The sequence below is a fragment of the Salvelinus namaycush genome, unplaced genomic scaffold (genome assembly GCF_016432855.1).
Source record: "Salvelinus namaycush isolate Seneca unplaced genomic scaffold, SaNama_1.0 Scaffold124, whole genome shotgun sequence".
Classification (NCBI taxonomy): Eukaryota; Metazoa; Chordata; class Actinopteri; order Salmoniformes; family Salmonidae; genus Salvelinus; species Salvelinus namaycush.
Genome location: NW_024057942.1, coordinates 221585 through 244299, shown reverse-complemented (window position 1 = coordinate 244299; position 22715 = coordinate 221585). Strand labels below are relative to the sequence as shown.

Genomic DNA, 22715 nt, shown 5'->3' with positions numbered 1-22715 from the left:
GCCCAGGCCAAGACATCCGATACCGGATAGCCCAGGCCAAGACATCCGATACCGGATAGCCCAGGCCAAGACATTCAAACAATAACTCATTGTTGGTGAGCAGGAAACCAGGAGGACCATACCAACTCCAGCAGACAGCGTCCAGAGGGTGAGCACGCTATATCACTAAGGGACAGTTTAGTTTCGCAAGACCGTCTCGTGTTCCAATTTGTTTTGTTTTAGTAGTGTGAATTGTTCCTGTTCACACAGCGGTGAAGAGTGGAATAGTTGAAGGTATTAATCTGAGCCTCAACGCTCGTCACCTGTGTAACGTGGTGCTTTCAGGGAGGAACGGAGTTCATTGGCCTCGTCAGGCGTGATTTTAGGTCCCTCTGTGACTCTCCATAGTATGAAACCATGACTCTCCATAGTATGTTGTACCGAGGTCGACTGACTAAAAAAGGAACTAACTGCCTTTGTCTGTTGATTCATCGAGTGCTCAGTAGCAAAAGTCCAGAGAAAGAGATGGGTCTGTTGATCTTACATAAATCTTTATTACATGTCATTTAAAAAAAAAGACAGCCTTTTTATGATTCATCCTTATCACTCACTGACCCACACCCTCTGTCTGCTTTAAAAAGTACAACAGAATCAAAACATGAGCTAGTATACAACCAAACCAAAATATTGACACCGGGACAAATTACAAATTGTCCACACAGTATTCTGACCCAACTGTACAAGCCCCCCCCTACCTGCTGTGCTATGCAGGCCCCGTCTTGATGCACTGATAGGGTTAAGAGGGGACAAGGAACAGAGGGCGAGAGGTCACAGTTGTGGAAATTCTCCTCTACGCCCAGATGGCCTTGAAGTCTTCAGGTATTTTGGGTGTGGCAGCTTGTCTGATTCGTGCCCATCTCAAACCCTCCAGCTTTCTCTCCAGCTTCCTCTTACCTGTAGAGCCAGAGAGAAACACAGTTAAAGCTGACCCATACACACAGCCACTGACTATGGCAGGTAAATAAAACAGTTATGTTGTCCATTAAGTGGTTGAGAGAAAATATGTCCAATCCAGTGGGATGTTACAATCTTTAGAAATGAACTCACCGTGGCCTGGAGTGGTCTACCGCTCTTAGACGATGCCTCTGGAGCACATGAACCACATGGTTTCACATCTGTCCCACTGCTCTTTCAGCACCATCTCTACCTTCCACATCACTCTCCAGTCAACATACACTTTATTATATATATAATAAAGTGTAAAAGTGAACTTAATGACCACCTCCACACTTACTGACCCTCTACTATAAGGGTCGGCACCTCTGGACCTGCACTGCCTGCGGCCTGTGTTGCCCACACCCGTCCTTTCACTGTCATATCAATACTGGATCAATAACCACTAAGCTGATCATATCACTACTGGATCAGTAACCACTAACCTGATCATGTCAATACTGGATCAATAACCACTAACCTGATCATGTCAATACTGGATCAGTAACCACTAACCTGATCATGTCAATACTGGATCAGTAACCACTAACCTGATCATGTCAATACTGGATCAATAACCACTAACCTGATCATGTCAATACTGGATCAATAACTACTAACCTGATCATGTCAATACTGGATCAATAACTACTAACCTGATCATATCAATACTGGATCAATAACCACTAACCTGATCATATCAATACTGGATCAATAACCACTAACCTAATCATATCAATACTGGATCAATAACCACTAACCTGATCATGTCAATACTGGATCAATAACCACTAACCTAATCATGTCAATACTGGATCAATAACCACTAACCTGATCATGTCAATACTGGATCAATAACCACTAACCTGATCATATCAATACTGGATCAATAACCACTAACCTAATCATATCAATACTGGATCAATAACCACTAACCTGATCATGTTAATACTGGATCAATAACCACTAACCTGATCATGTCAATACTGGATCAATAACCACTAACCTGATCATGTCAATACTGGATCAATAACCACTAACCTGATCATATCAATACTGGATCAATAACCACTAACCTGATCATGTCAATACTGGATCAATAACCACTAACCTGATCATGTCAATACTGGATCAATAACCACTAACCTGATCATATCAATACTGGATCAATAACCACTAACCTGATCATATCAATACTGGATCAATAACCACTAACCTGATCATATCAATACTGGATCAATAACCACTAACCTGATCATATCAATACTGGATCAATAACCACTAACCTGATCATATCAATACTGGATCAATAACCACTAACCTGATCATGTCAATACTGGATCAATAACCACTAACCTGATCATGTCAATACTGGATCAATAACCACTAACCTGATCATATCAATACTGGATCAATAACCACCAACCTGATCATATCAATACTGGATCAATAACCACCAACCTGATCATATCAATACTGGATCAATAACCACTAACCTGATCATATCAATACTGGATCAATAACCACTAACCTGATCATATCAATACTGGATCAATAACCTGATCATATCAATACTGGATCAATAACCTGATCATGTCACTACTGGGTGGGTACGTACGTGTGCGTAGCGGAGCGAGGAGACCGTTGTAGACGGGGCGATGACGGGACAGAACCAAGAGGAAGGCCAGACAGTACATCAGTTCTACTGCCTCATACTGAAGGCTCCCTGTTATAGCCTTACAGCCTAGAGACAGACCTGGAGAGGGCGGGGGGGACCAGACAGTACATCAGTTCTACTGCCTCATACTGAAGGCTCCCTGTTATAGCCTTACAGCCTAGAGACAGACCTGGAGAGGGCAGGGGGGGGACCAGACAGTACATCAGTTCTACTGCCTCATACTGAAGGCTCCCTGTTATAGCCTTACAGCCTAGAGACAGACCTGGAGAGGGCGGGGGGGACCAGACAGTACATCAGTTCTACTGCCTCATACTGAAGGCTCCCTGTTATAGCCTTACAGCCTAGAGACAGACCTGGAGAGGGCGGGGGGGACCAGACAGTACATCAGTTCTACTGCCTCATACTGAAGGCTCCCTGTTATAGCCTTACAGCCTAGAGACAGACCTGGAGAGGGCAGGGGGGGGACCAGACAGTACATCAGTTCTACTGCCTCATACTGAAGGCTCCCTGTTATAGCCTTACAGCCTAGAGACAGACCTGGAGAGGGCAGGGGGGGGACCAGACAGTACATCAGTTCTACTGCCTCATACTGAAGGCTCCCTGTTATAGCCTTACAGCCTAGAGACAGACCTGGAGAGGGCGGGGGGGACCAGACAGTACATCAGTTCTACTGCCTCATACTGAAGGCTCCCTGTTATAGCCTTACAGCCTAGAGACAGACCTGGAGAGGGCGGGGGGGGACCAGACAGTACATCAGTTCTACTGCCTCATACTGAAGGCTCCCTGTTATAGCCTTACAGCCTAGAGACAGACCTGGAGAGGGCGGGGGGGACCAGACAGTACATCAGTTCTACTGCCTCATACTGAAGGCTCCCTGTTATAGCCTTACAGCCTAGAGACAGACCTGGAGAGGGCGGGGGGGGACCAGACAGTACATCAGTTCTACTGCCTCATACTGAAGGCTCCCTGTTATAGCCTTACAGCCTAGAGACAGACCTGGAGAGGGCGGGGGGGGGACCAGACAGTACATCAGTTCTACTGCCTCATACTGAAGGCTCCCTGTTATAGCCTTACAGCCTAGAGACAGACCTGGAGAGGGCGGGGGGGACCAGACAGTACATCAGTTCTACTGCCTCATACTGAAGGCTCCCTGTTATAGCCTTACAGCCTAGAGACAGACCTGGAGAGGGCGGGGGGGACCAGACAGTACATCAGTTCTACTGCCTCATACTGAAGGCTCCCTGTTATAGCCTTACAGCCTAGAGACAGACCTGGAGAGGGCGGGGGGGACCAGACAGTACATCAGTTCTACTGCCTCATACTGAAGGCTCCCTGTTATAGCCTTACAGCCTAGAGACAGACCTGGAGAGGGCGGGGGGGGGAGACTAATTATCAGCACACTTATCTAAATCAAGGCTACAGTGACGATGAGGGGACAGAGATGGTGAAGGTGAGAGTGAGTTGGAAGCTAAACACACAGAAAGTACAGACAGTCCTTTAATTAAGTAGTAAAAAAATCTCAGGCTTGCCTTTGTTGCAGAGTCTGACGAGCTGGTTGGTGTACTGCGCCATGTCCCAGATCACATTGAGGAAGTAAGCGTGGTTTCTGCCCACCTTCTGACCAAACGGCAAACTCTGTGCACAGGCATGGAACCTAAACGCCACAACCACAGAAAGTACCGTGCATATTCATCTGATATGGGTGACTAGAAGTTAAATAAGAGAAATTAAAATGTGTCCACTCTTGGAATAAAGGTAACCCCCCCCCCCCCAAAAAAAAAGATCAATGATTGACTCCATTACAGATAAATAAATAAAACTGATTTAATTTATAAACCCAGGGAAACATTAACCATAGAGACTTTCTGCTACTGTGTATTACTGCATCTATAAAACGGTTAGTGGTTAGCTAGTTAACCATCAATCTGCTCCAGCCAGAGACAAATCCTCTTCTAAAAAAGGAAGCCGGTGTGTATCTGGGTGTCTTCCAGACAGAGAGGCTAAAGTCCTTCTCCTCTGTTTACTCTGGCTGGAGGAGACAGGGTTCTCCTCTGTTTACTCTGGCTGGAGGAGACAGGGTTCTCCTCTGTTTACTCTGGCTGGAGGAGACAGGGTTCTCCTCTGTTTACTCTGGCTGGAGGAGACAGGGTTCTCCTGTTTACTCTGGCTGGAGGAGACAGGGTTCTCCTCTGTTTACTCTGGCTGGAGGAGACAGGGTTCTCCTCTGTTTACTCTGGCTGGAGGAGACAGGGTTCTCCTCTGTTTACTCTGGCTGGAGGAGACAGGGTTCTCCTCTGTTTACTCTGGCTGGAGGAGACAGGGTTCTCCTCTGTTTACTCTGGCTGGAGGAGACAGGGTTCTCCTCTGTTTACTCTGGCTGGAGGAGACAGGGTTCTCCTCTGTTTACTCTGGCTGGAGGAGACAGGGTTCTCCTCTGTTTACTCTGGCTGGAGGAGACAGGGTTCTCCTCTGTTTACTCTGGCTGGAGGAGACAGGGTTCTCCTCTGTTTACTCTGGCTGGAGGAGACAGGGTTCTCCTCTGTTTACTCTGGCTGGAGGAGACAGGGTTCTCCTCTGTTTACTCTGGCTGGAGGAGACAGGGTTCTCCTCTGTTTACTCTGGCTGGAGGAGACAGGGTTCTCCTCTGTTTACTCTGGCTGGAGGAGACAGGGTTCTCCTCTGTTTACTCTGGCTGGAGGAGACAGGGTTCTCCTCTGTTTACTCTGGCTGGAGGAGACAGGGTTCTCCTCTGTTTACTCTGGCTGGAGGAGACAGGGACACACATCTCACGTAGGGCTGAAAGTGAGACGTCGAACCACTGAAAAGGGTTTTCAGGTCAGACCGTAGGTTACCTTACCTGTGGGCGTGTAGCAACACGAGCTTATAGATGTTCTTATAGACAGCCTCCAGAGAGTTGGTCTGGAACACACACAACAGGGGATTGGATTAGGTGCTTCTACACCTGCATTGCTTGCTGTTTGGGGTTTTAGGCTGGGTTTCTGTACAGCACTTCGAGATATTAGCTGATGTACGAAGGGCTATATAAAATAAACTTGATTTGATAACAGTCCCACGTCAGGTGGTATAGAGAGTGGACGAGCAATTGATTTGACAGGTGGTCATTTGGCAGAGCATTACTCACTTTGAGGTCCAGGAAGAGGGCGTGGCACTTGAGTCTAAGGATGGACATGAGCTTCCTCTTCATTTGCTTCCCTGCACAGTGGGCGGAGCCTAGCGTCAGGCTGTAGCGCAGGGATAGGCCAGCGTAGCTGAGAAGAGAGAGGAGGAGGCGCTCAGGTTCTGTTGTGGCCTACTTATCAAAACGAAAACATCTAGTTTAGAGTCATCTTAGTCTACCGTTCTTACCAACTCACTTCATATTCATCCGATTAGACGGGTTGGATTGACCCATTAACACTCTGACCCCCCCCCCCCCCCCCAGTGCCACTAGGATGGGCGTCTACTGTTGCTCAGAGGGAATTTAAGAGAGCTCTATGCCAGGGTTCAAGGTAGTTTAGCACGATTTACCAGAACCCATAAAGGCAGTATCGTAAAGAGACAGGAACCAGGAACCAGACAGACATAGTAAGACTTCGGTAACAGAGAATTCATCCTCCTAAATTCCCCTCTAGTACAAAGGCTAAAGAACCATCTAAAATCTGGACCGAATTTATGTTGCATCAGGGTTAGTCAGTGTGTGTCCCTGAAAATGTTGCCTGCAACAAAGTTGCATTACTAAAGATAGAAATCATTCCTATATTATGAAAGTTAAACACCAGTGAAAAGTTTTAGAAAGCCTACTCATTCAAAAAGTTTATCTTTATTTGTACTATTTTCTACATTGTAGAATAATAGTGAAGACATCACGACTATGAAATAACACATATGGAATCATGTAATAACCAAAAAAGTGTTAAATCAAAATATATACTTTATATTTGAGATTCTGCCAAGTAGCCACCCTTTGCCTTGATGACAGCTTTGCACACATAGGCATTCTGTCAACCAGCTTCATGAGCTAGTCACCTGGAATGCATTTCAACTAACAGGTGTGCCTTGTTAAAAAGGACAATTTGTGGAATTTCTTTCCTTCTTAATGCGTTTGAGCCAATCAGTTGTGTTGTGACAAGGTAGGGGTGGTAAACAGAAGATAGCCCTATTTGGTAAAAGACCAAGTCCATTTTATGGCAAGAAAAGCTCAAATAAGCAAAGAGAAATGACAGTCCATCATTACTTTAAGACATGAATTTCAGTCAATCCGGAAAATATCAAGAACTTTGAAAGTTTCTTCAAGGGCAGTCGCAAAAACTATCAAGCGCTATGATGAAACTGGCTCTCATGAGGACCGCCACAGGAAAGGAAGTCCCAGAGTTACCTCTGCTGCAGAGGATAAGTTCATTAGAGTTACCAGCCCAAATAAATGCTTCACAGAGTTCAAGTAACATCAACTGTTCAGAGGAGACTGTGTGAATCAGGCCTTCATGGTCAAATTGCTCCATTTATTTATCCATTATTTTACCAGGTAAGTTGACTGAGAACACGTTCTCATTTGCAGCAACGACCTGGGGAATAGTTACAGGGGAGAGGAGGGGATGAATGAGCCAATTGTAAACTGGGGATTATTAGGTGACCGTGATGGTTGAGGGCCAGATTGGGAATTTAGCCAGGACACCGGGGTTAACACCCCTACTCTTACGATAAGTGCCATGGGATCTTTAATGACCTCAGAGAGTCAGGACACCCGTTTAACGTCCCATCCGAAAGACGGCACCCTACACAGAGCAGTGTCCCCAATCACTGCCCTGGGGCATTGGGATCTTTGTTTAGACCAGAGGAAAGAGTGCCTCCTACTGGCCCTCCAACACCACTTCCAGCAGCATCTGGTCTCCCATCCAGGGCCTGACCAGGACCAACCCTGCTTAGCTTCAGAAGCAAGCCAGCAGTGGTATGCAGGGTGGTATGCTGCTGGCATATGCTGCTCCATTGAAACCACTACTAAAAGGACACCAAGAAGAAGAGACTTGCTTGGGCCAAAAAACACAAGCAATGGACATTAGACTGGTGGAAATCTGTCCTTTGGTCTGATGAGTCCAAATTTGCGATTTTTAGTTCCAACCCCCATGTCATTGTGAGACACAGTAGTCGATGATTTCCGCATGTGTGTTTCCCACCAATGCCGAGCATCAGCTGGACTGGTGTAAAGCTCACCGCCATTGGACTCTGGAGTAGTGGAAACAGGTTCTCTGGCGTGATGAACCGCACTTCACCATCTGGCAGTCCGACGGACTAATCTGGGTTTGGCGGATGCCAGGAGAACGCTACCTGCCCGAATGCATAGTGCCAACTGTAAAGTTTGGTGGAGGAGGAATAATGGTCTGGGGCTGTTTTTCATGGTTCGGGCCCCTTAGTTCCAGTGAAGGGAAATCTTAACGCTACAGCATACAATAACATTCTAGACAATTCTGTGATTCCAACTTCGTGGCAACAGTTTGAGGAACATCCTTTCCTGTTTCAGCGTGACAACACCCCTGTGCACAAATCGAGGTCCATAGAGAAGCGGTTTGTTGAGATCGGTGTGGAAGAACTTGACTGGCCTGCACAGAGCCCTGACCTCAACCCCATGGAACACCTTCAGGATGAATTGGAACAACCGACTGAGCCAGGCCTAATCGCTAAAACATCAGTGCCCGACCTCACCAATACTCTTATGGCTGAATGGAAACAAGTCCCAGCAGCAATGTTCCAACATCTAGTGGAACAGCATTCTCAGAACACTGGAGGCTGTTATAGCAGAAAAGGGAGGACCAACTCCAGAGTGTGTGTATTACCTAGAGTAGTCATTATAGACGTCCAGGGTGTGTGTATTACCCAGAGTAGTCATTGTAGACGTCCAGGGTGTGTGTATTACCCAGAGTAGTCATTGTAGACGTCCAGGGTGTGTGTATTACCCAGAGTAGTCATTGTAGACGTCCAGGGTGTGTGTATTACCCAGAGTAGTCATTGTAGACGTCCAGGGTGTGTGTATTACCCAGAGTAGTCATTGTAGACGTCCAGGGTGTGTGTATTACCCAGAGTAGTCATTGTAGACGTCCAGGGTGTGTGTATTACCCAGAGTAGTCATTGTAGACGTCCAGGGTGTGTGTATTACCCAGAGTAGTCATTGTAGACGTCCAGGGTGTGTGTATTACCCAGAGTAGTCATTGTAGACGTCCAGGGTGTGTGTATTACCCAGAGTAGTCATTGTAGACGTCCAGGGTGTGTGTATTACCCAGAGTAGTCATTGTAGACGTCCAGGGTGTGTGTATTACCCAGAGTAGTCATTGTAGACGTCCAGGGTGTGTGTATTACCCAGAGTAGTCATTGTAGACGTCCAGGGTGTGTGTATTACCCAGAGTAGTCATTGTAGACGTCCAGGGTGTGTGTATTACCCAGAGTAGTCATTGTAGACGTCCAGGGTGTGTGTATTACCCAGAGTAGTCATTGTAGACGTCCAGGGTGTGTGTATTACCCAGAGTAGTCATTGTAGACGTCCAGGGTGTGTGTATTACCCAGAGTAGTCATTGTAGACGTCCAGGGTGTGTGTATTACCCAGAGTAGTCATTGTAGACGTCCAGGGTGTGTGTATTACCCAGAGTAGTCATTGTAGACGTCCAGGGTGTGTGTATTACCCAGAGTAGTCATTGTAGACGTCCAGGGTGTGTGTATTACCCAGAGTAGTCATTGTAGACGTCCAGGGTGTGTGTATTACCCAGAGTAGTCATTGTAGACGTCCAGGGTGTGTGTATTACCCAGAGTAGTCATTGTAGACGTCCAGGGTGTGTGTATTACCCAGAGTAGTCATTGTAGACGTCCAGGGTGTGTGTATTACCCAGAGTAGTCATTGTAGACGTCCAGGGTGTGTGTATTACCCAGAGTAGTCATTGTAGACGTCCAGGGTGTGTGTATTACCCAGAGTAGTCATTGTAGACGTCCAGGGTGTGTGTATTCAGCAGTAGTCCACACCAGGGGAACAGACAGTGTAAGGGCAGCAGGCGTACCCCAGCAGGACAGGACACCCCCTCCCTCAAAGGGAAGTTAACAGCCACCTTCTGGGGGTTCACCACACACCCGTACTGTGGTACCCCTGCCATCAGGGTCCTAAGAAAAAGGAGGAAATTACATCATCAACAGGAAATGGGAATATGGCTATGGAAGCAAGTAGACATTCACTAGCAAAAGCATTTAGCAAGACCCACTGGAAACACCCAAAATATAGAAACCAACGGTTGATTTTACAGACTTGCGTTACAATTTCTGCCTCCAAGAAGGACATGACCTCAACAAAATGTGAGATTTACTTTCACATTGTACAGTTGGCCCTAGCCACTGATCCACTAAGATATTTATCATCCACATATGGTAAATGGTTAGTATAGGTCAGGAAGGTTCCATATGGTAAATGGTTAGTATAGGTCAGGAAGGGTAAATGGTTAGTATAGATCAGGAAGGGTAAATGGTTAGTATAGGTCAGGAAGGGTAAATGGTTAGTATAGGTCAGGAAGGGTAAATGGTTAGTATAGGTCAGGAAGGGTAAATGGTTAGTATAGATCAGGACGGTTACATATGGTAAATGGTTAGTATAGGTCAGGAAGGTTACATATGGTAAATGGTTAGTATAGGTCAGGAAGGTTACATATGGTAAATGGTTAGTATAGATCAGGAAGGTTACATATGGTAAATGGTTAGTATAGGTCAGGAAGGTTACATATGGTAAATGGTTAGTATAGGTCAGGAAGGTTACATATGGTAAATGGTTAGTATAGATCAGGAAGGGTACATATGGTAAATGGTTAGTATAGATCAGGAAGGGTAAATGGTTAGTATAGATCAGGAAGGTTACATATGGTAAATGGTTAGTATAGGTCAGGAAGGTTACATATGGTAAATGGTTAGTATAGGTCAGGAAGGGTAAATGGTTAGTATAGGTCAGGAAGGTTACATATGGTAAATGGTTAGTATAGGTCAGGAAGGGTAAATGGTTAGTATAGATCAGGAAGGTTACATATGGTAAATGGTTAGTATAGGTCAGGAAGGTTACATATGGTAAATGGTTAGTATAGGTCAGGAAGGTTACATATGGTAAATGGTTAGTATAGGTCAGGAAGGTTACATATGGTAAATGGTTAGTATAGGTCAGGAAGATTACATATGGTAAATGGTTAGTATAGGTCAGGAAGGTTCCATATGGTAAATGGTTAGTATAGGTCAGGAAGGTTCCATATGGTAAATGGTTAGTATAGATCAGGAAGGGTAAATGGTTAGTATAGATCAGGAAGGGTAAATGGTTAGTATAGATCAGGAAGGTTCCATATGGTAAATGGTTAGTATAGGTCAGGAAGGTTACATATGGTAAATGGTTAGTATAGATCAGGAAGGGTAAATGGTTAGTATAGATCAGGAAGGGTAAATGGTTAGTATAGATCAGGAAGGGTAAATGGTTAGTATAGATCAGGAAGGGTAAATGGTTAGTATAGATCAGGAAGGGTAAATGGTTAGTATAGATCAGGAAGGGTAAATGGTTAGTATAGATCAGGAAGGGTAAATGGTTAGTATAGATCAGGAAGGTTCCATATGGTAAATGGTTAGTATAGATCAGGAAGGTTCCATATGGTAAATGGTTAGTATAGGTCAGGAAGGTTACATATGGTAAATGGTTAGTATAGATCAGGAAGGTTCCATATGGTAAATGGTTAGTATAGATCAGGAAGGTTCCATATGGTAAATGGTTAGTATAGATCAGGAAGGTTCCATATGGTAAATGGTTAGTATAGGTCAGGAAGGGTAAATGGTTAGTATAGATCAGGAAGGTTACATATGGTAAATGGTTAGTACAGGTCAGGAAGGGTAAATGGTTAGTATAGATCAGGAAGGTTACATATGGTAAATGGTTAGTATAGATCAGGAAGGTTACATATGGTAAATGGTTAGTACAGGTCAGGAAGGGTAAATGGTTAGTATAGATCAGGAAGGTTACATAGGAGAGAATTGGGACCTACTTGAGGAATGTCTGTGCCTGGCTCAGGTCAGGAGTAATGAGGAGGAAATCGTCAACCAGTCTCATCAGACACCTGACAGAGGCAGAGATAACAGGTTAGACACCTAATAGAGAGAGGCAGAAGACACCTAACAGAGAGAGGCAGAGATAACAGGTCAGACACCTGACAGAGGCAGAGATAACAGGTCAGACACCTAACCGAGAGAGGCAGAGATAACAGGTCAGACACCTAACAGAGAGAGGCAGAGATAACAGGTCAGACACCTAACAGAGAAAGGCAGAGATAACAGGTCAGACACCTAACAGAGAGAGGCAGAGATAACAGGTCAGACACCTAACAGAGAGAGGCAGAGATAACAGGTCAGACACCTAAACAGAGAGAGGCAGAGATAACAGGTCAGACACCTAAACAGAGAGAGGCAGAGATAACAGGTCAGACACCTAACAGAGAGAGGCAGAGATAACAGGTCAGACACCTAACAGAGAGAGGCAGAGATAACAGGTCAGACACCTAACAGAGAGAGGCAGAGATAACAGGTCAGACACCTAACAGAGAGAGGCAGAGATAACAGGTTAGACACCTAGCAGAGAGAGGCAGAGATAACAGGTCAGACACCTAACAGAGAGAGGCAGAGATAACAGGTCAGACACCTAACAGAGAGAGGCAGAGATAACAGGTCAGACACCTAACAGAGAGAGGCAGAGATAACAGGTCAGACACCTACACACGGTTCGTTCAAAAGGTTGCCCTCTGATGGTGAGTTGGGAGTTATTCAATAAGTTTGACTGCCAAACAAGAGGAATTTGATCCGAGGTGAATTAAATGGTTTGGGGATTAGGTTTAGGATTAAATTATCTGCACAGCAGATCAGAACACTGACGTTATTTAATATCTGAATAGAAGAGAATAGTCACTGGCCCAAAAAAATAACATCCACTATGTTCCTCCATCAGTCAGTCAAACGTTATTTATACAACCCCCTTTTTTTTTTTTTTTTACTTCCTCCTTACCCTCCTCTCTGACTGACGTTAGGGAAGAGGAGGTTCTCCATGTGACCGTAACAGAGGCAACACAGCAGAGACGACACCACAGAACCCTGAGGAATCCCCTGACGCTGACGGAACGTTCTACAACACAGCACAAAGAGAATAGAGAGTGGGAGGTCATTAGACAGACTGAAGTATGTAGAGACCAGAGAAACTCAAAGTCATTAAAGAATAAAAGGAGATCATTTGACACAAAGACATAAGTATGTAAATGTTTTTTTTATTTTTATAAAAATGTAGAGAAAGAGAAAATATAAATTGTCTCACTTCTTCCCAAACTGAACAACACAGCTAGAGAGCATCTGGGTGAAGAACTCCAAGACATCTTTACCATGAATATCTGTGGAGAAATGCTGACAGAAGATAACACTAGTTAGAATACACTAGCGTTAGAATACCCTAGCGTTAGAATACCCTAGCGTTAGAATACCCTAGCGTTAGAATACCCTAGCGTTAGAATACACTAGCGTTAGAATACCCTAGCGTTAGAATACACTAGCGTTAGAATACACTAGCGTTAGAACTTTAGAATACACTAGCGTTAGAATACCCTAGCGTTAGAACTTTAGAATACACTAGCGTTAGAATACCCTAGCGTTAGAACTTTAGAATACCCTAGCGTTAGAATACCCTAGCGTTAGAATACCCTAGCGTTAGAATACCCTAGCGTTAGAATACCCTAGCGTTAGAATACCCTAGCGTTAGAATACACTAGCGTTAGAATACCCTAGCGTTAGAACTTTAGAATACCCTAGCGTTAGAATACCCTAGCGTTAGAACTTTAGAATACCCTAGCGTTAGAACTTTAGAATACACTAGCGTTAGAATACCCTAGCGTTAGAACTTTAGAATACACTAGCATTAGAATACCCTAGCATTAGAATACCCTAGCATTAGAATACCTCAGCCAGGAAGAGTTGGGGTTTACTATTAAAATGGGTGCCGTGTTGGGACAATTCTAGAAGGAATGAAAAGGTTATTGGTATGCAGGATACCGCTGTAGCACTTCTTCAAAAATGGCTGCCGTCCATCCTCTCACCTGCTCCACCAGTATGGCATCGTGAACTTTGCCCTCTCTCTGCAGTGACATCACAAAGCCTTTCATGTTGGTGGACGTCACAGTGTCTTCCATGAAGTCTGCCTACACGTAAGACACACATAATGGACACAAGAACACAGACAAATGTAAACAAAACAAAATTGTGCGGGGGGGGGGGGGGGGGGGGGACACAAGTTTGGCGAGACAAAGGACAGGTAAGGGTGTGTACCTGTCTGACAAAGGTCTTCTTGAGGCCCTCGTGGGTGTCGGCCCACACCTTGGCGTAGCATCGCACCGAGAAGAGTTCTTCCTGCACATGTGACAGGACCTGACCAATCACCTCCAAGAGCTGAGTGTGGGGTAGACTGTCATAGGCCCCACTCACATCCACCTGAGAGAGGGGTGGTAAAGAGAGAGAGAATACATTTAGGTTTATTTATTTTCCCTTATGTACTTTAACTAGTTGCACTTCGTTACAACAGCCATGATATTACATTTTAAATGTCTCCATTCCTTTGAAACTTCTAATGTTTATTGTTCATTTATGACCATTTCACTTTTGTTTATTATCCATTTCACTTGCTTTGGCAATGTAAACATATGTTTCCCATGCCAATAAATCCCCTTTTGAATTGAGAGAAAGAGAGATGGGGGAGGTAGAGATGGATGGTAATGAGATAGATGGTAGAGAGAACAAGACAAAGAGAGCGAGCCCTCACGCCACTGGGCGAGTTATTGTTTTGGGGCAGAATAATGGGAGGTGATGGTCAGTTTCTCGGGAAATACCGCTGCTGTAGGCGGCTGCCTAATGGGCCGGCCGGGAAGCCTAATCACAGAATTACATTTAGGATCCCTGTTAATTCATTAGCATCTCTGTGGGCCTCGTCATAAAGATGTCATGTAACTTTTAAAAATGAATGACCTTTTACTGTGGCATAAACAACCATTATTGATGTGTTTTTTTTATTCATCCAACATTTTCCCAGGTTCCAAACAATGGTGAATGGGAAGAGACATCCGTTACACAAAACAACAAGAAGTGTCATGACATTTGGTGATTGCCAAAACAGGTCAGAATTATTGCCTCCGATGCTGTCCTCGCACGTCTTGGTTTTCAGCCACTCATCTCTGCCTTGGCAAAATGTCACTGTTCTGGTTGAACCACATGGCGTTTTGGAGTGTAGGCTATAGGCCTACCAACCGATTAAGTTCATCCTCTGATTTTTTATCACTCTGACATGTGGTAATGTACATTACATACTGGTACGGTAATGATTAATGGTCACTCTGACATGTGGTAATGTCCATTACATACTGGTACGGTAATGATTAATGGTCACTCTGACATGTGGTAATGTACATTACATACTGGTACGGTAATGATTAACAACGGTATAATAGCCTACAGTTTTCTTGACATTTTGTTTTCATTGTGATAGGCTCATGTTTTACCGGTAGGGCGTACCCCCACTATTTATTATGCCGGGACGCAGTACCGGACCAGCTTACTTTTACCCCTGGGAGAGAGATAGAGCAAGTGGAGAGAAAATTAGAGGGGGGGAAAGAGGAGGGATTAAGGGTAAAGAACTATGGAATGAAACGATAGACCAACCTTGACAAAGTAGAGCGGCTGTGGTTTGTCTTTCTGAGCAGGGGTGATGGAGGAGAGGACTCTGTGGATATCGGTCATCCCCCACACTGTAGAGCCCAGGAGAGAGGGAGAGGAGCGTACACAGACACCTAGCACATCTAACAGGTCCTTCACACGGGCCTGGAACAACTGGAGGGACAGAGAACACACACATTGACAGCAAGACAGATACAAACATAAACTTATGAAAACACTTATTATTAAAAAAGGGTCAAAGTTATACCCTTGTTTTGGCGTCAGCCCCTATGACCCGTGTGATGGGTCTCATGCCGTCGGTCTTGGGGATGAAGCGGAGGCGGGAGGTGACAGTGGTTTTGGGGAGCGACGTCACCTGGGCCAGGGTCAACTCTGACATCTGACCTTTAGAGAGGTGACCCCTGGGAACAAGGTCATAAAAGTTAGTAGACGCTGACCACAGAGTTAAACTGAGCTATGTGTGAGTGTGACAGACAGAGAGTGGGAGCGAGACACAGAGCGACACACAGCGAGATTTTGTTAAAGTCTGAGTGACTCAACAACTGAGGGCTGTGTATGATAGTGAGACAGATAAAATGATCCTGTTCGTACATGTGTAACTGTGTATAATACCTGAAAGCCAGCTCCTGCAGCTTGGCCCAGACCTGGTATCTGTAGAAGCGCAGTGCGTTCTTCTGTCCCATGCTCTCGGTGACGTAGAACATAGCTCTCACCAGGCCTAGCACATAGCCATCCAGCAGCCAAGCCAGGAGCTGGCCTAGCACCCGCGTCCGATACGACAGCTCACTGGGCGGGCAGCGGCCTGGGGATGAGAAGGGTTAGAATGAGTGGAATGAAGGTAAGTAACAGATATAATGGAAGCTGGATGGAGAAGGAGAGAGAAAGAGATGGGGCAAAGTTAAGAGTCTGGGAAAGTAGTGGAAGAGGAACTCACCTGTCTTGCTGATCTTCAGCCAATCACAGTCATTCACCTTCATCTTCCACATCAGCTCAGCCAATGAGATCCTCTCAAACTTGCCCATGGCCAGGAAGTTCCTGACTGCGGACAGGAATTTGAATCGGTTATGGTCCGACCCCCAGAGCTCCGGAGGGACCACCATGATGAGGCACTCTCTGACAAAGAGGTATACCCGGTGAAGTGCACTGTGCTGGGGCAGGAGGGAGGCCATATCCCCCTGTCCCACCGCTGGACAAACTCTCTGCAGTATCTTAGAATAGGGACACTTCCTGTGTCGACGTAACAACTGACAAAACAAAGGCACCAAGGTGAAAAACCTTCTGGGAAGTCTCTTAGGCTTCCTCTCTGTTCCGTTCAGATAGGCCACGCCTTCAAAGAAGACCAGTCTCACTAAGTCTCGCCCCTGCAGACGCCTGGGCCCCTCATCCCTACCTTTCCTCTTCCTGTTTAGTAGGAAGCTGCGCATGCCCCGCCCTCCGTAGAGCATGCCCAGGGTGCGGATGAAACACTGGGAGGGAGGGGGTGGTGGGAACGACCCTGTTCTCCAACTAGGACCCCCCTCTAGATGGGCGGTGGCTGATACGTGTCCAGACTGTTCTTCTACTGGTCTTTGGACTACAGCCGGTGTCGCCGCTGGCCTTCTACGTCCTGTTTTCATTGACATCTGCTCAATATTACCTGTGTCATTGGAGACCTGCTTAGAGCTCTCGGTGGGTTCTATGGTGACCATCAGAGCCTCCACTGGTCTTTCAGGTCCAGCCAGTTGCTCCATTTCTACTGACACCTGTTCCACATTGCTAGAACCATTGAAAACCTGTAGGCTCTGTGTGGGTCCCTTGGTGAGAGAAATAACCTCCACTGGTCGCTTGACCCCATTTGTTTCCAGTGTTCTGTGCTTACGATCGCTGGTTCCACTGGAGACTGTGGAAGCTTCCCTTTGAGTGCATTTCCTTTTTCCAGGCAAACACCCATCTCCTTCCACCTCCTCCCTCTTCCTCTTCCTCTTCCCACCCAAACTCACCTCTTCTCCCTTCCTTTTCCCAGTGTCTCTACCTCCATCCCTTCTTCTCCCATAAGAACCCTGAAATTCCCATCCCCCATTTCTGACCTCCTTATTTCTCCCTCTGCTGTTCCTAGTAGTACCATTCCGTTTGTATCCCAGGTGGAACCTAGAGATACCCGTTGACATGGAAACGCGGTCGTACACAGGCACGCCGCACACCTGGAACGCGGACGACGGTGGCACCATCACGAACACAGAACAAGTCTCCAGGAGGTACTTGGAGACGTCGGTGCCGAGACGCTGGCAGATCCTCTTCCATAAGTCACTGCCGTGGATGTACGCGGCACTCTGAGTGACCTCGCCATGAAACTTAAACTGGTCGGCGTCGCGGTCCTGAAACGTGGAGGGGTAACCATAACCGTGCGCCAGGACGTTTCTTTTCTTTTTCCTCTTGATGTTGTTCAACACGAACGCCAACAGCTCAGGCACGGTGCTGATCTAAGGGTGACATTTAAATCAATACATCAACATAACCGGCACAATGTTTTGTTTTCTGTGTGTCTGGCTGTCTCTGTGCATTTTAATCCATGGCTTTTGGAGTCAAACGTAGCACTGCAAAACATCTCTTAAAGTCAAATGTTAGTTCAAAACGTTGCATTTCATTGCAAATATTGAACTAAGCTAGCTAAGTAAAAACTCGGCTACTCCATGCTGTTAGCTAGCTAGCTACTTAGGCTATGCTTTAGTTATGTAGCTAGTCAACTACACATGTACCTGATTGCAGCTGGGGACGTTCTGTAAGGTTTTATCCGTGCAGACAAACACACCCCGGACAAACGATATGAAGCGGTTTGTATCTGTCGGTTCAATGAGCACCGCTCTCTGTCCCTCTCTGAAGACAGTACCGTCTGCAAACTCCTCCAGAGTCTGGACATGCGGATAGAGAGAGCGGAGTATGCCGAGCACACGTGTCATATCGCCACCGGGTATTTTGAACCGATATCCTAGTTACTTACTACCATCTCGTTGTGAAGCTGGATTGTTGTGTCCATTTAATGTCACACTCTGTGTAACTAGCTATCTTGTTTGTCTGTGTCGGAATCCGACAACTAGCGATACACCGTTCAAACTCGTTTCTGATCCCACTTTCAGGCGCTCAACGAATCGGAAGCTAGCCAACGTCCCACTATAACGTTAGTCCAAAATCAAGATTTATTGGTCGCGTATACGGTTTAGCAGATGTTATAGCGGGTGTAGCGAAATGCTTATGTTACCAGCTCCTAACAATGCAGTAAAATGTACACAATAATAAAAGTACACTATAATAATGAATTAGAAATCGAGAAATTTCGGAGAGAATTCAATTAACCCAAATTGCATTCTCAAGCCCCGGAAGCAGACGTTCAACTTGTCTTTCATCAGCTTCTCAAGTTTAATGTCAAAATACGTTCGGTACTTACCAAAGAATGGAGTTTCGCTGAGCAACTATCTTTATTATGGTCGTTATGTACTTACAAAAAAAGACCAAAATAAAAGTTACATGCAACCAAAAAAATGCCGTGTCTGGAAAAAAATCCAAGTATTGTTTTTGACCTATTCTGCACCCCCAATAAAATACATGATTACGTGATACAATGATTTCCTGCTGCTGGATCAGCCGACCTGTGCATGGCGGTAGTGACCAGTGTTGCCAACTCATTTTCAGGGTAAATTGCTAGAGGCAGGTTGGATTTGTTGCTAAATGACGTTGTGGTGTCATTACGTAGAATACACAATAACGTTACTCAAATTGACTGGCCATCTCGGCAAAAAATATGATTTGACATTTGTTCAGGTACAGACTCCCACTCTTTTCTGGCTGTACAATTTTGATTGAGACATGTTGATTGATGTTGTAAGTTCAATTCAAGATCAAACATTTGTGACCAACTATATCCATTGGGTTTGGCTCGTAGAACCCGTACTACTGCTGCTGCAGTCAGCCAACAATGATTTGCAATTTACTGAAATTGCTGCTGGCCTTCTGCCGACGTCACTCACAATACACTTTTGCAGCCAGGCACGTGTGTTGTGACAGAAAACATCGTTTTTGTGTCATTTAGAGGGAAATGCGTGCATTTTAGCGTTTGAGTCACTTTTCAAAAGTTGCTAAAAGTTCCAAATACATTTTTAAAAGTAGCTACATTTGTTGCTAGGTGCTGTTTGGAAAAAAAGTTGCTAAATCTAGCAACAAAGTTGCTAACTTGGCATCACTGGTAACGACTGATTATATTGGAGATTAAGAGTTGGATTTTGCGCATGCGCACTTGGTCATAAACGATACATTATTTTCAGACAGGGCATTTTTTCAGTTGCATGTAACTTTTTCTTTCGATTTTTTTTGTTGTAAATACATACTGGCCATAGATGCGGAAGGTAAGCACCCCCTGAAATAAAAATAATTTAAAGTTTCCCCAGCAACCCAACCGGCTGACAATGTTTTGTTGTTGCATAAACTACTTCCCACGGCTATGATACTGACCATAACGAAACAGCTGGTACATGGCAAACCATGATAGTTGTTGACTCTAGATTTTCCCTCTTTCTAAATTTCGAACGGATATTTCCATTTCTGTCCATGAAACCGCTCGCAAATGGTGTGAGCATTTTATAAATGATGTTTTCCCCACAAATTGAATTTTTGGGGAACTTGCGTGTGTATGCTTACCACTGCGGGCACATTGCTGCGCGTAGAAATAATAGTTGCTCGACATTGTGACATTGTGATCTGTTCAGCCTTTTTCATTTATATGGCGTATAACTCCGCTACACTACTTCGATACTCATCGTGAAGATTAAGTGAGTATACGCAGAATCCAGTATATAAACAAATATGCGGTGTGTATAAAACAGTGTAACTAAAATACAACGTAGAGTAGTATAAATATTATAATGAGCCGTGTCGAGAATACAGTATTTAAATACACAGTACAAAAACACCATGATAAAATGTATAGAATTACACGAAATGAGTTTCCGGACTCAAAATATATATGTATGTAAATGGTGTATATGGCCAGTATGTGACTAGAAAAGGTGTGTATTTGCAGTAGTTATACAGGATGGGCCATGACGAGTCCAATCAGAGAGCCTCATTCATGGTGGCTCTCTGGTACAGTGTGAATTGTATAGGACCAATGATAAAAAATAATTTATATGTTGAAAGATAATGATTAAATAATTCCACTCTGAAACCATATAATTGTATGAAATTGATTAGAATCATAAAACTATAATCTGATGATGTGTGTAGTTTTAGTCAGAATTAGAACAAGGACCGTTTGTTACTTTTTAGTATGTAAGTGTAACAGTTAAACTTTACTCCGTCCCCTCACCCCGACGCGAACCAGGGACCCTCTGCACACATCGACCACAGTCACCCACGAAGCATCGTTACCCATCGCTCCACAAAAGCCGCGGCCCTTGCAGAGCAAGGGGAACCACTACTTCAAGGTCTCAGAGCGAGTGACGTCACCGATTGAAATGCTATTAGCGCGCACCACCGCTAACTAGCCATTTCACATCCGTTACATAAGCAGGGTGCAAGTGGGAAACAAATGATAAGAGGAGCTATCGACAGACGAGCTGGACTACTGTGTTCCTTACAGGACATTCTGTCTCCACCCGTGGAGGGGAGAAACTGTTAGGCTGGCAGAAAATTATGAAACATGTTGCAGATTAAACAATGTATCTGTATAGTGGAAAAAACACAAGACTGTCTGAGCAAGGCGTAGCTTAAGATTTGAACTTGTATGTATGTGCGTAGGATACCTACCGTTTGTGTGTGAAGTATGTACGTACGTAAGGAGCCAGTATAAAATGGATGTTTTTGTATTTGGACGTCAGAACGTTCTCGTGAATAAACACTTTGATTTTTGTAAACTGGGACTCTTGTCTGTTTCATTCAACCAGAATCATACAAACTCTGGGTTGCAGACTGAGTAGATTAATTGAAGTTTATGAACATTGATAACGAAATTCTCATAACAACCAATAAGAAAACACCTCGTCTGCTACTGTACACATGTTTTATGTTCAGATGAAATCATAAAACGGTTTTAATTTAATGAACGACAGAACAAAGTATTGTTTATACAATATACACCTGGGGGGGGGGGGGACATGAGATGAAAGCAAACAAACAGCCCATAATTTGGTTCAAAGCAAACATACCACCAACCATAATTAAAACACACTTATTTAAATTTTAAAATAGCAAAACAGTAGCCTATTTTAGTTCCTGGTACAGTCAGACCACCAGTAGTGTGTTGTGTGACTTACATTCTGCTCCCCCCCTTTAATTTTAAAAGGAAAACGTTTCAACTAAATGACATGGCACTATTACCAGGAACACCATCTTGGTTGAAACACGACATCATTTAGAATGAGATGGGATCAGAATGAGGTGGGATCAGACCACCTGCATATTAACGGGGGGGGGGGGGATCAGACAACCTGCATATTAACAGGAGGGGGGATCAGACAACCTGCATATTAACGGGGGGGGGGGGGGGTTGAGTGGTGGGATCAGACCACCAGCATATTAACGGGGGGGGGGGGGGGGGGGGGGGGGGGGGGGTTTGAGTGGTGGGATCAGACCACCAGCATATTAACAGGGGGGGGGGGGGGGGTTTGAGTGGTGGGATCAGACCACCAGCATATTAACAGGGGGGGGGGGGGGTTTGAGTGGTGGGATCAGACCACCAGCATATTAACAGGGGGGGGGGGTTTGAGTGGTGGGATCAGACCACCAGGATATTAACGGGGGGGGGGGGGGTTTGAGTGGTGGGATCAGACCACCAGCATATTAACAGGGGGGGGGGGGGGTTTGAGTGGTGGGATCAGACCACCAGCATATTAACAGGGGGGGGGGGTTTGAGTGGTGGGATCAGACCACCAGCATATTAACAGGGGGGGGGGGTTTGAGTGGTGGGATCAGACCACCAGCATATTAACAGGGGGGGGGGGGGGGGGGTTTGAGTGGTGGGATCAGACCACCAGCATATTAACAGGGGGGGGGGGTTTGAGTGGTGGGATCAGACCACCAGCATATTAACAGGGGGGGGGGTTTGAGTGGTGGGATCAGACCACCAGGATATTAACAGGGGGGGGGGGGGGGGGGGTTTGAGTGGTGGGATCAGACCACCAGCATATTAACAGGGGGGGGGGGGGGGGTTTGAGTGGTGGGATCAGACCACCAGGATATTAACAGGGGGGGGGGGGGGGGTGGTTTGAGTGGTGGGATCAGACCACCAGCATATTAACGGGGGGGGGGGGTTTGAGTGGTGGGATCAGACCACCAGGATATTAACAGGGGG

General features: G+C 45.4%; 1 protein-coding gene across 1 annotated transcript; it reads right to left on the bottom strand.

Moving 5' to 3' along the window:
* Window positions 1-3902: 3902 nt before the first annotated feature.
* Window positions 3903-18537, bottom strand: tert (telomerase reverse transcriptase). The gene is made up of 15 exons (XM_038982683.1): window positions 18133-18537; window positions 16332-17856; window positions 16010-16199; window positions 15645-15798; window positions 15383-15550; window positions 14000-14161; window positions 13771-13872; window positions 12999-13084; window positions 12696-12812; window positions 11686-11757; window positions 9599-9787; window positions 5793-5919; window positions 5508-5569; window positions 4180-4304; window positions 3903-4012 (listed from the first exon to the last, which is right to left on the bottom strand). Exons 1-15 carry the CDS (start codon window positions 18331-18333, stop codon window positions 3903-3905), a joined length of 3390 nt encoding a protein of 1129 aa, XP_038838611.1. The 5' UTR covers window positions 18334-18537.
* Window positions 18538-22715: the final 4178 nt, after the last annotated feature.